The sequence below is a fragment of the Delphinus delphis genome, chromosome X, assembly GCF_949987515.2.
Source record: "Delphinus delphis chromosome X, mDelDel1.2, whole genome shotgun sequence".
NCBI lineage: Eukaryota > Metazoa > Chordata > Mammalia > Artiodactyla > Delphinidae > Delphinus > Delphinus delphis.
Genome location: NC_082704.1, coordinates 1,250,965 through 1,264,811, shown reverse-complemented (window position 1 = coordinate 1,264,811; position 13,847 = coordinate 1,250,965). Strand labels below are relative to the sequence as shown.

General features: G+C 58.6%; 1 protein-coding gene across 5 annotated transcripts in view; it reads left to right on the top strand.

The window, feature by feature from the left end:
• The window catches only part of IKBKG (inhibitor of nuclear factor kappa B kinase regulatory subunit gamma), a 23,279-nt gene extending 9,432 nt beyond the window's left edge, over window positions 1-13,847 (top strand). For 2 of the 5 annotated variants that reach the window (XM_060002449.1, XM_069540364.1), the window contains exons 3-10: window positions 2,725-2,936; window positions 7,474-7,589; window positions 9,883-10,035; window positions 10,544-10,619; window positions 11,617-11,760; window positions 12,044-12,186; window positions 12,332-12,393; window positions 12,662-13,847. In XM_060002449.1, the coding sequence (XP_059858432.1) occupies window positions 2,725-2,936; window positions 7,474-7,589; window positions 9,883-10,035; window positions 10,544-10,619; window positions 11,617-11,760; window positions 12,044-12,186; window positions 12,332-12,393; window positions 12,662-12,804 (1,049 nt within the window). In that variant the 3' untranslated portion in view covers window positions 12,805-13,847. Of the gene's footprint in view, window positions 1-2,724; window positions 2,937-7,470; window positions 7,590-9,882; window positions 10,036-10,543; window positions 10,620-11,616; window positions 11,761-12,043; window positions 12,187-12,331; window positions 12,394-12,661 lie in introns of all 5 variants that reach the window. The other 3 variants (XM_060002446.1, XM_060002448.2, XM_060002445.2) reach the window with 2 other exon arrangements.

Below are 13,847 nucleotides of genomic sequence, written 5' to 3'. Positions count from 1 at the left end.
CCCCAGGGGCCGTCTCATCGCGCCCCTCACCTGGTGTGGCTGCCCTGGGGTGTGACCCACTCCTGCCTGCTTCGCGTGAGACAGCCCTCCCCCCTGGTGGTCGTGCCCCGGGGGCTCCTCGTCTGGCGCGCCGCTCCTTGGGTACGGTAGCCCCAGGTGCCCAGGCGGCGCCCCTGCTTCTCACTCAGTGAGACTCTTGTGTTTTGTGCTGTGAGGACCTTCTACACTGCCGAGCCCAGAGCTGCAGGTGGAGATGGGCGGCACAGACTCCCCGGGTGGGTCACGGGGAGTGATGGGGCACATGGCCACTTTTGCTTCATCCTGGTTCCTGTTGGCAACTCAGGGCTTAGAAAGGTCGCAGCCTTTGTGTACACCATATCCCAGAGGACAGGGCCTTGGTTATTTTCACTCAGCCGTCCACTGTCCAAGCTGGTGGGCAGGTTGGCATGTGACATAAGCAGTGGAGGCCACAGTCATGGGACCACTCCCCGACCCCTCTGCTGGACAGTGCATCCTCTGGTGTGATGGGATGTCACGCGGGGCCCTGTGCTGATGAGTCACATGCCCTGTAGGCCTCGGAGACTGGTGCTGGCTGAGGCCCTGCAGGCAGGGACCAAACTTGTGCCCAGAATATGTGTCTCTTTTTCTGTGAAGATGAGTCGCCTTCTCTTGCAGGATGGAAAGGTCAGCCGGCCACTTAGGGGCTGCTTGGTCTTTTGGAGCGCTGGCCTGCTTTGGAGACAGCCCTCCGGTAACTCCTCGAAGTTACCGGAGCTGAGGGCTGTCCTCCAGCAGCACCCACCCCCCAGGTGGCCGGGTTCGAGTACCTTCCTGGCCGCCCCCTCCCCATCGCCATCACAGCCCCCACTCACTCACTGTCCCTGTGCTCGCCTGCATCGGGGACAGCTTCTCCAGGCCCCAGGGGCCGTCTCATCGCGCACAGAGGGCTGGGACCTACCTGCTTGAGGACAGGGTCCTCCCCCTCAGCGCTCAGACATCTAGAGGTTGTTCTGGGCACTGTGGCGTGTTGAGCAGCGTCCCTGGCCTCTACCCACGAGGTGCCAATAGCACCCCTTCAGTTAAGACAACCATCAGTATCCCCAGATGTCATCAGATGTCCTACTGTGTTGGGGCCACATAGAGCTGGCAGCCGGGCTGAGGGGCGGGGAGACAGCTCACCCTCCATAGCTATGTGCGTAGTCTCTGCTCATCCCCAGGACAGCGCTCTGGCAAAGGGGACTCGGGCTGGCCAGACAGGCACCATGGACCCCCAGCTGCCCCCCAGGGAGCTCGGGCTCTGCACGTTTCTGCTTATACGGCTGCAGTGTATCAGGCCCTGGTCCAAACCCCTGGGGCCCGAGGTGTCTGCCCCTGTGATGCTTGTGATTGTGTCCATGGAGGAGGGGGCAGGAGGGAGGACGTAGGATTTGTTTGGAGTATTTGTGGGTAAGCTTCATGGTAGAAGTCGTTTCTACCTGGTGTAGGAGTCCATTGATGTGGCGAGTCCAGTGAGAAGCATGAGTGGGCGCCAGTGTCTGGGGCCAGAGGGGAAGTGGCTGCCAGTGGGTATGAGGTTTCTTTTGGAAGATGGAAATGTTCTGGAGCTAGGTAGAGGTGATGGGTGCACAGCTTGGTGAATATACTATAGCCAATGAATGACCGTATACTTTAAAATAGTTCAAGTGGTGAATTTGGTGTTCTGTGAATTGTACCTCAGTTAAAAACAGAAGTTGCGTGTGAGCTGAGCTGAGCCTTGGTGGAGGCTGGTGAGGAACCTGAGGCAGGGGACAGTGGGGCGCACAAGGTGGCTTTGGAGCCAGGCTCAGGAGCCACTGTGGTTCCGGCGAAAGAATGTTCCATCAGTAGGCACCAGTTAGCTCGTTGGGGGTTTTGACCAGAGGGGGGCCTGAAGCTACTGCCTGCCCCCTCTTGTCCAGCTCTGTGGTGGCTAGAACCTTTGCATGCCACGGATCAGTTCTGTCACTCCCAACGGATTTCTGCTGCCTGGGGTGTCCCCAGGTGTGTGGCTGTCCTTTCCTTAGGCCCTGCTGACTGCCCGGGGAAAGGAGGGTGGACTGCTTCTTGAGGTTGTCTTGAAAACCAGGCACTTGGGCTGCGTTTTTGTTCACCTTTCCTCATCCTGTGAGATGGGTGTGCTTGTCCCCGTTGAACATGGACATGAGGATGGTGAGGCTCAGAGAGGTGGCTAAGTGGCCTGCTCCAAGGCTTCTCACCACCCCCCCGGTCTGTGGCCAGCAGTGCCACGGGCAAGTTTGTTCTGGTGGCTGTGCCCCCGAGTCTGATCCCGAAGGCAGTGACCCAGGGCCCCAGGGCGGCCCACCTCTGACCCACACAGAGGGCAGATGAGTTCCAGAGTCACTTGCAAAGAAAGTGGCATTTGACACGTGCTTTTTTCTTTTTTTTTGGCTGCCATGTGTGGCCGGTGGGATCTCAGTTCCCCAACCAGGGATTGAACCCACTCCCTGACAGCGAAAACCTGGAATCCTAACCACTAGGCCACCAGGGAACTCCCAGACACATGCTTTCAAGTGAAGCTGACGTGGTTAATATCTTGGAGACACTGGGGGCACGTCATTTACGTAGTTGACTTCGAAAGCGCTTGGCGAAGTGAAGGGAGTGTTTGGAAGCTGTCAGGGTGGGAGAGGCCGCGGGGTGGTGGAGGCCGCGGCCACCAGGCTCACCTGCCCCCTGCCACCTCTGCAGATGCCATCCGCCAGAGCAACCAGATGCTGCGGGAACGCTGTGAGGAGCTGCAGCGTTTCCAGGGCAGCCAGAGGGAGGAGAAGGCCTTCCTCATGCAGAAGTTCCAGGAGGCCCGGGACCTGGTGGAGAGGCTGAGCCTGGAGAAGCGGGAGCTGCACCGGCAGAGGGAGCAGGCCCTGCAGGAGGTGGAGCGCCTCAAGACATGCCAGCAGGTAGCGGGCCACTGCTGCCCGCCCCGGACCCGCAGGGACTGTGCTCGGGGTCGTGGGGGGGGCTCCTGGAGTTGGGAAAAGCCATTGTCCTCGTGGTCATGGCGTTAGGCTTAGTCACCCAGGAGGGATGCAGGTTGAAATCAGCAAAGATAAAAGGAACAGAGGGCGGGTCCAGGAGAGGCTGGGCCACGTGTGATGGCACGCACGGGTACCACCGCCAGGGAAGCTCCCGTGAATGGTGCGGTCTGGGGACTTGAGTGGGGGTTGGTCCTGGAGGCCTGGGGCACCCACGTGACTGACCTGAGTTCCCGGGTCTCTGCGCCCCGCAGGTCAAGGTGATACATGTGGCCTGGGGCCCCGCCCCAAATCACCCTGGTGGTGTAGACTGCCTGGTGGGGGCCCTTGGGGAGGTGTGTTAGGTTCCTGGAGCTGCTGTAACAAAGTACCACAAACTGGATAGTTTTAAGCCATAGAAACGTATTGTCTCCTAGTTCTGGAGGCTGGAAGTCCAAGATCAAGATGAGGGCAGGATCTGGCCAAGGCCTCTCTCCCAGCCTCGGGTGCTGGCTGGCAGGACTTGGCGTCCCTTGGTTTGCAAACACACTGTCATGGGGCCTTCTCCCCGCATGTCTGGGCATCTCTCCTCCTCTTATGAAGACACTGGTGTCAAAGAGCAGCTCAGCCGGCCATTAGGTAAAGGGGTAAAAACAGGTTTTGTTTGGTAACTACCAACAGCAGGGGAAGGTGCTGCGCACCCTTCTGATGGGCACAGAATTGCTGGCGATTTGAAGGGAGAGTGAGGTGGGGGCAGCGAGCAGGGGCTCAAGTGAAAACCCACGCGGGGTGGGTCAGTGTCAGTGCGGTGAGGTCAGCAGCGTCCACCCCGGGAGTCAGTTCTGGAAGTTAGGATTCCATCCCACGCAGACACACGCAGACCGAGGCCCTATCCTTCCTGAGGATTTCGTTTCAGAGGAATGGCTCTCAGGTCCCCAAGAAAGACTCCTGGGTTGTCTCAAAGGGACAGAGGAAGGATTCACATGTTGGGAGCCCTCTTAGGAAAGGCTCTGAGGATGGTGGGGGTCTAGGTCAGGTGTTGGCTGGAGCAAACAGTACATTCTTTTGCCAGCCCTCTTTTCTCAGACAGGAACTCAAAAGGGGGCTGGGCCGGCCCAGGGTCGTGACCTTAGGCTGCAAGAAGCCACTCTAGAGTTTGCTCGAGTGTCCGAGTCTTTTGTAGTTCTCAGCAGTCACTGGATCAGGGGCCCACCCTCCTCCAATACGATCTCATCTTAAGTTGGTCACATCTGGAGAGACCCTGTCTCTAAATCAGGTCCCATTTACAGGTACTGGGGGTTAGGCCGTGGCCATGTCACTTTGGGGCCATCGGTAAAGCCACTACAATCCTGAACTGGTGTACTCGGCGCAGAAGTGAGAAGGAGAAGGCTGCTGTTCTCAGGATGCCTTCAGAGCATCCGCCTGCCCCGTGCTCACGTGATGGGATGCTGGCTTCACGGTAGCGATCAGAGCCACTGCCAAAGCCCTATTTCTAGCTGTCAAGCCTGACAGTAGCGGGTATTGGAGGGGCCATGGCTTCATGTTGCTGGTGGCAGCATCAGTTGGTGCCACTGCTTTTTTTTTTTTTTTTCGGTACGCAGGCCTCTCACTGTTGCGGCCTCTCCCGTTGCGGAGCACAGGCTCTGGATGCGCAGGCTCAGCGGCCACGGCTCACGGGCCCAGCCGCTCTGCGGCATGTGGGACCCTCCCGGACCGGGGCACGAACCCGTGTCCTCTGCACCGGCAGGCGGACTCTCAACCACTGCGCCACCAGGGAAGCCCCAGTGCCACTGCTTTGAAAAACTATTTGGCATTTTTCTCTTCAAGTTGAAAATTTAGGTCACCCCCAACTCATCAGTTGCACCCCCGGTATACGTAAGAGAAACTCCTGCACATGGACAACAGGTGATGGGGATAAGACGGTGACCCCAGCAAAAACCTGGGCATAGCTGAGTGCCCATCCCTGGAGAAAGTGGTAGAGCCACAGGCTGGAGTTTTTTCCAACAGCTCTTCCAGGATAAAACTCAACATACCATGAAATTCACCCCTTGAAAGTGTAGAATTCAGTAGTTTTTAGTATAGTCACAGAGTTGTCCAACCGCCACCTCCATCTGCTTCCAAAACATTGTCATCATCCCAAGGAGAAAGCCCGTCCCCACGAGCAGTCACTGCCCAGCCCCGGGCACATGCTCACCTTCCTGTCTGTGTTTGCCTGCTCTGGGCGTCTCCTGTGAGTAGGATCCACCGTGTGGCTCTCATGTCTGGCTGCTTTCACTCAGCATCACGTTTTTTTTTTAAAAAATAATATTTACTTATTTATTTATTTGGTTGCACCAGGTCTTAGTTGTGGCAGGTGGGCTGCTTAGTCATGGCATGCGAATTCTTTTTTAAATTTTTTTAACATCTTTATTGGAGTATAATTGCTTTACAATGGTGTGTTAGTTTCTGCTTTATAACAAAGTGAATCAGCTATACATATACATATAACCCCATACCTCCTCCCTCTTGCGTCTCCCTCCCTCCCACCCTCCCTATTGACATGCGAATTCTTACTTGCAACATGCCTGTGGGATCTAGTTCCCTGACCAGGGATGGAACCTGGGCCGCCTGCATTGGACCTCAGAGTCCTAAGCACTGCGTCACCAGGGAAGCCCCAGCATCATGTGTTTTGAGGTCCATCCACGCTGTAGTCTGTCTGGATGATATTCCAGTGCATGGAGAGACTGCGTTTTGTTTATCCAGTCGTCATTTGATGGACATTTGGGTCGTTTCCACTCTGGCTGTTAGGAGTAATGCTGCTGTGTGGACGTGGGTTTTCACTTCTTTCAGGTAGATACCTAGGAGTTCCCCCATTATTTTGAACCAAATTCCAGACACCTCATAGTTTTGTCTGTCAATATTTCAGTGTGCATCTCTAAGAAACATAAGAACAATACCACCATCACACCTAAAGTAGTTACCGTTACCTGCTTAGTGTCATCAAATAGATTCTAAGAAACATTTTGACAGGATTTCCTGGTGGATCCGATGTGAGCTGTGAGAGGTAGAGAAGACTCCAAGGTTTTGTGCCGCTAACTGGAGGATGGACTAGATGGGGAAGGCCTCACCGGGGTGCCATCTAGTCAGGACTGGAATACATGTGGGTATCTGGGGAAAGACTGTTTTAGAGGTGGAGAAAGCATGTGCAAAGGTCCTTAGGCAGGAGCATGTCTGTGATGTTCAGGGAAGACCGAAGAGGCAAACATGGCTGGGGCAGAGTGGATAGGGGCTGAGGAGGGCAGAGTCATGGTGGGGCTAATCATGTGGGATTAGTAAGCCAGTGAAGGATCTGGGCTTTGATCCTGAGTGTGACAGGACCCGTGGGAAGGTGCTGTGCTAGTGTGAGACATTATCTGGATTCCTGTCTAGTGTAGGGGTGTTATGGGTTGAATTATGTTCCCCCAAAAGAAATGCCCATATCCTAACCCCTGGGACCTCAGAATGTGACCTTATTTAGAAATGGGGTGTTTGCAGATGTAATCAAGTTCAGATGAGGTCACACTGGCTTAGGATGGGCCTAAATCCAATGACTGGTATGTTTCAAAGAAGAGAAACAGACACCCAGGGAAGATGGTCACGTGACAATGGAGGCTGCTACAGCCAAGGGCCCTCAGGAGGAACCAGGCCCGCCGACACCTTACTCTTGGACTCCCGGCCTCTAGAGGCAATCCGTTTCTGTTGTCTTAAGCCCCCTGCTTTGTGGTCCTTTTGGGGAAAGCTTACTGCAGCCTCCGGGCCTCAATGTGGAGAAGCTGGGCAGGCAGTTGGGTAGCTAAGCTGGGGTGCCGGAGGGAAGTCTGTCCTGGAGGGAGGAATCTGGAAGCCCTCAGTCCGTGGAGGGTACTGAAAGCCTTGAGACGGAGCAGGTCATCATCGTGCGCGTATAGCTGGAGAGACGCGGCCCTGAGACTGCCCTTGAGAAGGATGGTGGGTGGGGCCGTGTGTGCGGCCGGGAGCACAGGGCTGCTGGTTCCTACCGAGGGGTTACTGCGGAGGGGCCGGGTATGCAGAAGACCGGGGCTGCATCCTTGGCTTGAGCAGCCCGAGGTCTCAGGGGACCGGGATCTGGACAGTTTGATGACGGAGGCACACAGACTCCTGCTGGGCTCAGCCCTTGCGGCCTGCTTGTCAGCCTCGTGAGACTCGAGGCACCTCCGTGCTCCCGTGTCCCTGGGTCTCCTGTTGCCCCATCTGCAGGGATGAGGAGGGGCTTGGAGTGGGGGCTCATGGGACTCGATCCCTTTCCACCGCTTCAGTTGCCTCGCTGGGGGGGAGAAGCTTCCAGAGGTGAGAGGTGAGATGAGTAGGGGTGCTGAGGGTGCGAGGGGAGCCCTCGGGGGACCCATCTCAGTGCTTTCAGCTGCCCTGGGGCTTGGGGCTGCCAGGGGTGAGCAGCTGGTAGGGAAGCATCGCCGACAGGAGGTGGCTTTTTTACATGCAGCAGATGGCCGAGGACAAAGCCTCAGTGAAAGCCCAGGTGACGTCCTTGCTGGGGGAGCTGCAGGAGAGCCAGAGCCGCTTGGAGGCCGCCACCAAGGAGCGGCAGGCTTTGGAGGGCAGGTGAGTAGGGAGGGAAAGCCAGCCTGGAGGCCGTGTCAGGGCGCCCGAGAAGAATGAGGCCATTCAGGGGCTTCCAGAGAGCTCCTCTGTGACAGGATGGATGGGAGCACACGGGCGTGGGGCAGGTGTGTGGCGGGGCTGTGGACTGGGTGTCCAGGACCTGAGTCCCAGCGGCACTTCTGGCCTCTCTGACCTTTTGCTGGAGTTTGGATTATTTCCTGAGGGGGCATTTGCCAGGCAGTGGGGAAGAGCACCCCCGTGACCTGCAGGAAAGCACTCCAGTGCCCTCCCGGCTGAGGTTGATGACAGGGACAGGGCATGCGCCAGCACCCCCAAGGACAGAAGACGCGGGTCAGGGGTGGAGAACCCCACACCTTCGGCTTCCCCTCTCCCTCCCATGAGGGGCCAGCCGAGCACTCTCCCTTCTCCGGCAGTGACAGATGCCTCCCTGGAGACCCAGGGAGCCCACTCGAGACTCAGCGCCCCGGGTTTCATTGAGGGCTGGTCGCTGCCCGGCACGTGCCAAACTTCCCGATTCCCAGAGGAAAGCAGGTGCGCCCCCTAAACCACCCTGTGGTGCCAGAGTCCAGGCACAGGGACCACCCTTATCAGTAGGGAAAGTGTCTTGTTGATGCAGGGCATTCGCACCAGCCCACTGCCCGGGCACCACCCCGGGGCCAGCCTTGCAAGCCGGCCCTTACAAAGCTGGCAGCCTCGGGTCCACCAGTCGCTCTCTCCTGCAGAGGGAGGTTCCTGTAAGCGGGGTCATTGGGTCAAAGGGCACGGATGTTTCAGTGGTTCTCACGCCGCCCGGCTGCTGCTGTCCAGAAAGATGGGTCCAGGCGACAGAGGTGGCCCCAGCTCTCCCAGCGCGGGAGGTGATCGGGGTGCCCTGGGCGGTGTCGGGGGCGCCTTTGTGAAGGAGGCTGGAGGAGCAGGCAGGGGTGACAGCGTGTGAGCGCGCTGCCCTCTAGAAAGAAGACGGCGAAAGGGAGGCCGCGGAAGGCTGAGCCTGCTGGCCCCTGGCTCTTCGCATTCTGCTGTTTCCCGTACACGCTTCTGTCCCTCCGGGTTTCAAAAAGGCACGTGTAATTTTTAGGGCGCTTTTGGGTCTTCCCCGCCTATCTTTTTTCTATGCACATGAAAGAAGCCAACCTTGGTCACTTAATGACCCTGCAAGGGCGTTCCTCCAGCAATTGTAGGCTCTTGGGCACCCTCCTTCCCTGTCCCCCGCCCCCGTCTCCGTGGCTGAGCATGTGCGTGCTGAGCTGGACGGCTCGGGGCAGGAAGCCTGGCGCATCTCACATCATTCGGCGTGGCCATTTAAGTGGCCTCAGACTTAATGCACATGGCTGCCCTTTGAGCCCTGGCCTGTCACATCGGGCCCCTGGCAGGCAGCACTTCCATCTGCTGATGACAGTGGCAGCCGCTAACTTTTGTCGGCTCCCAGATGGGGACCTGTGTTCAGTAGATTTGGATGGGCGCGTGCACACGGTGAGACCAGAGACCATCCCCAGTAGCCTCCCCCACCAAGAAGCAGCCACTGTCGTCGCGCAGGGAGCTGTGTGGACGTAGGGATGTGGAGCGGGGAGATGGCGGGCTGGGCCGGAGGTGGCTGAGGAGAGCTGATCTGTCACTGCGCCATGGGACAGGGCACCGGGAATTCTCTGCTGAGGCTGCTGCTGTCTCCTGGGTGGGCAGGCGCGAGGCTCTTCGTGCAGGTGCGGACCCCAGGGCCCAGACGGGCCTGCGCCCCCTCGCCACTTCTGGAGCTGTGACTGGTCGGCAGAGAGCCTCTGAGCACTGACCCTGCCTCCCCTTCACCTCCCACCACCCTGCCCCATTTCTCACCTTCTCCCTCTCCGGCTTCCAGAAAGGCTCTCTTTGCTGGCTGTCTCCACCTGCTTTCCTCCCAGTCCCTCCCAGCCCATCCACTGAGATGGCTCTGGCCAGGGCCCCCAGCGCCCACGTGTCGCAACCCGATGGGCAGTTCCCTGGGGCTCCTCTCCCCTGGGACCACCTCCTTCGCCTTCCAAAGGGCTTCTCTGGGGGCCGCCATCAGCCCGACCCTGCCCCCATTCGGCTGCCCTGCAGTTGTCCCTGTTTCCAGTGATAGTGCGTCCACTGTGATGCCTGGAGGACCCCCTTGGTCCCACCTCTCTGTGACTTGTCCCCCCCTCCTTGGTCCCACTGTGCCGTGACTTGTCCCTGCCTCTGCACAGCGTGGCGGGGATGCTGGGAGCACAGGAGGGTCCTGCTACAGGCCCTCTGTGACCGCCCATGCCCTCACCAGGGTCCGGGCCGCCAGCGAGCAGGCCCGGCAGCTGGAGAACGAGCGCGAGGCGCTGCAGCAGCAGCACAGCGTGCAGGTGGACCAGCTGCGCCTGCAGAACCAGAGCATGGACGCCGCCCTGCGCATGGAGCGCCAGGCTGCCTCGGAGGAGAAGTGAGTGGGCCGCTGCCTCCTGGGAGCCCTTCCAGGGGCCGGCCGGTGGGGAGGGCCCAATGCTGTCCCTTACCGTTGTCACACCCCAACGATCCGGCTTTCAGAGGGTGACATTGTTCGCTCTCCGGTCCACATGTCAACAGCGTCCCGTCTGGGATCCTACCTTCTCCTTGTTGGCGTGTCTTTTGAGTCTTCTTTAATCTAGAACAGTCCTCCTGCTTTTCTCTGTTTTTCTTGAACTTGACTTTTTTGACCAGTACAGGACAGCTCTGTTTTATTATAAACATTTCTTTGTGTACATTTTGAAATGCCAGATTGACGGAAAATGATATGAAATAGGTAGCAAAGCTTGCCTCAGAGCTGACGGCCTTCCAGGCACACAGGCACCCTGAAAGCCACATTCTGGTCTGTGGCCGTGACGACAAGGAAGAGGGTGGAGCTGGAAGCAGTAAGAGCTGTGGCTGGGTCAGCACAAGGTGGTTCTCCAGCCTCAGCTCCTTTTCCATAGGAGGAAGCTGGCCCAGCTGCAGGTGGCCTATCACCAGCTCTTCCAAGAGTATGACAGCCACATCAAGAGCAGCATGGTGAGCAGTGAGTGGAGCCGAGTGGACGTGGTGGCGGCATCTCCTGGGCTGCTGGCCTGGGGCTGACCCCCTCAGCTCAGGGGCACTGGAACTCAAGGCCCTACCTTAACAGACTCACACAGCTGGCTCTGGAGAGGGATCCTCCATTCGACCTAGAGCTTCGTCAGGGCTCTGGGGTGATGGCTCAGGACAGGCAGTGGGGAGGCGGGGACGCTGGGGCTGTGTTGTTTGCAGCCCATGTTGGACTAGGCGGCGCCTCCAGATGCTCCGCCTGTGGGCAGGACCACGCTTGTCTCTGCAGCTGGTCCCTCCCGCCAGGCGTCCCCAGATTTCCCTGGGAATGTTTCCATACCAGTGTTGAAGGTGGCTGATACCCCTTTTCTAGTTTGTCCTCGTCAGACTTATACTGAGTGCGGCTTCTAGTGATCACATTCTAAGAAGGATGTAGTCAAACCCGAACATACCCGGAAGAGACTTATAAGGGTAAAGCCTGAAAAGTGGGTCCCATGAGGAAGAGTTAGTTAGGAAAGCGTGTCCCTTTGATCTCCAGAGGGAAGGCTTGGTGGTGTGTGTGTGCGTCTGTGTGTGGGGCTGTGGGGGGGGGCATCCGTGAGGGACCAGCAGACCCTCGACCAGGTGGCAGAGCGGAAGGACCGACGGGCCTCGGCTTAGCGGGCACATGGTGCAGCATTAGTGCATGAGACTGGCTCAGTGTGCAGCACGTGGCCTCAGGAGGGAGTGTGGCCCCCGTCCTTTGAGGGGTCAGAGGACTGTCCAGCTGGGAAGGGAATGTCGGCCTGGGGGCGGTTGTGCCAGATGACCTCGAGGTCCCCTCCAGCCTCCGCCTTTCCTGGGCCCTGCATAGCACGGGCTGGCTGGGCCCGATCTCTCGTTCCTCTCGGCTCTGCCTTCCTGGAGCGGCAGCTGGCCTGGGGGCAGCCCTGCCCCAAGGCTGAGCCAGACCAGGCCCTGTCAGCTCCCCGTCGCCCACATCTAGGGATTGCAGCTGGAAGATCTCAAGCAGCAGCTCAAGCAGGCCGAGGAGGCCCTGGTGGCTAAACAGGAGCTGATCGACAAACTGAAGGAAGAGGCTGAGCAACACAAGACTGTGATGGAGACGGTTCCGGTGCTGAAAGCCCAGGTGAGGGCTCTCCTCTGCGGCCTGTGCGCGGGTGAGCAGACCGGGCCACTGGCGCTGGGACCGGCATGCCTCTGGCAGCGCTTTGCACTGGCCTCTCGGAAGCTCTTTGAGTCCCTCGCAGTGTTCCTGGAAGCCTCGATGCCTCTGGGGTGACTGTCCTCGTGCTGTGGGCTCTGGGAGAACAGGAGCGGGCTCTGCCTTCCCCCGGCCCCTGTGGCTGCCGTGGAGTGTCCAGTGCGTGGCTGATGGAGAGTGGGCACTGCCCCTGTCTTGGCTTTGCCAGGCGGATATCTACAAGGCGGATTTCCAGGCTGAGAGGCAGGCCCGGGAGAAGCTGGCTGAGAAGAAGGAGTTCCTGCAGGCGCAGCTGGAGCAGCTGCAGAGGGAGCACAACAGGCTGAAGACCAGCTGTCAGGAGTCGGCCAGGTGGGCCTCGGAGCGCGGGACCCACGGGGAGTGGCAGCGGGTACCGGGCCTCCCTCTCCCCGCCTCGCGCCTCGTCCTTCCATCAGCTTTGTACGTGCTGGAGATTGACTCATACGTACTGATCGGACGGTTTCTTTTCTCAAAGGATCGAAGACATGAGGAAGCGGCATGTAGAGGTCTCCCAGGCCCCCTTAGCCCCTGCCCCAGGTGAGGGAGCTGCAGGGGGAGGGCTGGGGAGGGCAGGGTGCTGGGAGGAGGTGCTGAGGATCCTGGAGCCCAGCGAGAGAGCCCCTGGCCCCTCCTTCCCAGCGGTACCGCCCCTGGGGGCGGGGCTAAAGGGGAGGCGCTAGCGGTGGGGACCCAGGTCACTGGAACCAAGGTATCTTGGCACTTTCTGCCTTGGCCCTTCCCTGCAGTTTGTGCAAGGGGACACACAAGAAGCCCGCCCCCACCAGTGCCTATTCTCTTTCCCCAGCTCATCACTCCTTTCACGTGGCCCTGCCCAGCCAGAGGAGAAGCGCCCCTGAAGAGCCGCCCAACTTCTGCTGCCCCAAGTGCCAGTATCAGGCTCCTGACATGGACACCCTGCAGATACACGTCATGGAGTGCATCGAGTAGGGCTGCCTACCGACACCCAGCCCAGGACAGTGCAATCTGTTGCTTTCCTCTCCTGTCTGCCTGGTCCTGAATTAGGGGCTGGGTGACAGAGGGTGGGCCCCTTCTCTGAGCCCCGAGACCTAGCCGCAGGGCCTTACGTCCCCGTCCGCTGGTTCACCTCTTTTAGGGCACACAGAGCCCCAGATAGGCGCGATGCTCTGCTTTTTCTGTTCGTTCTGTCTGCTTGAGTCCGGGGTTCGCTCTTCTTTCACCTGTGCTGGGGAAGCCAAGAGCCCAGGCTAGGGCTCCCAGACAACTGATTCCCAGGCTGAGACGGGCAGGACCCTTCGTCCCGGCCGCCTGGCACAGTGCGGTGCTGCTCTCATGGGCCGTGTGCTGTTCCATTGGCGGCTGCACCACTGTGGATCGAACTTGTCTGCTGCTAGCGGACGTTTGCGTTGTTACTGGTCTTTTTACTGTCATAAACAACACCACGCTGAAAATCCTTGTGCGTCCGTCATATGTACCTTTTGGTTGGATCCCGCAGAAGCGGCACCATTGAGCAGGGGGGTAGACAGTGCCGGCGCTCCCCTACCCTGGGTGTGCTTTCCCACTCCTCCCTCACTCCCCATCGCCCTGCCGCAGATGATGGGTGTCCAGCCCGTGGGCTTGTGCCGTCCACCAGGCGAGCCGTTCTCTGTTAAGAGGGAGCTTGAGCATCTCTTGAGGGCTTGAAGGGTCCTGTTCAGTTCTTCTGGTGTAGACAGCTTGTTTGTATTTTTTGCCCATTTCTCTATTGGGCTGTTAGTCTTTTGTTCCTTGACTTACAGCAGCTCTTTGGTCATTAGTGGGATCAGCTCTTGTGTGTGATAGAAATTTCGGTTATCTTTTCCTCCTGACTTGGTACCGGTGTGTTTGGACTGGAGCTTGTCACTTTTTTTTTTTTTTTTTTTTTGCAGTACGTAGGCCTCTCACTGTTGTGGCCTCTCCCGTTGCGGAGCACAGGCTCCGGATGCGCAGGCTCCGCGGCCATGGCTCACGGGCCCAGCCGCTCCGCGGCATGT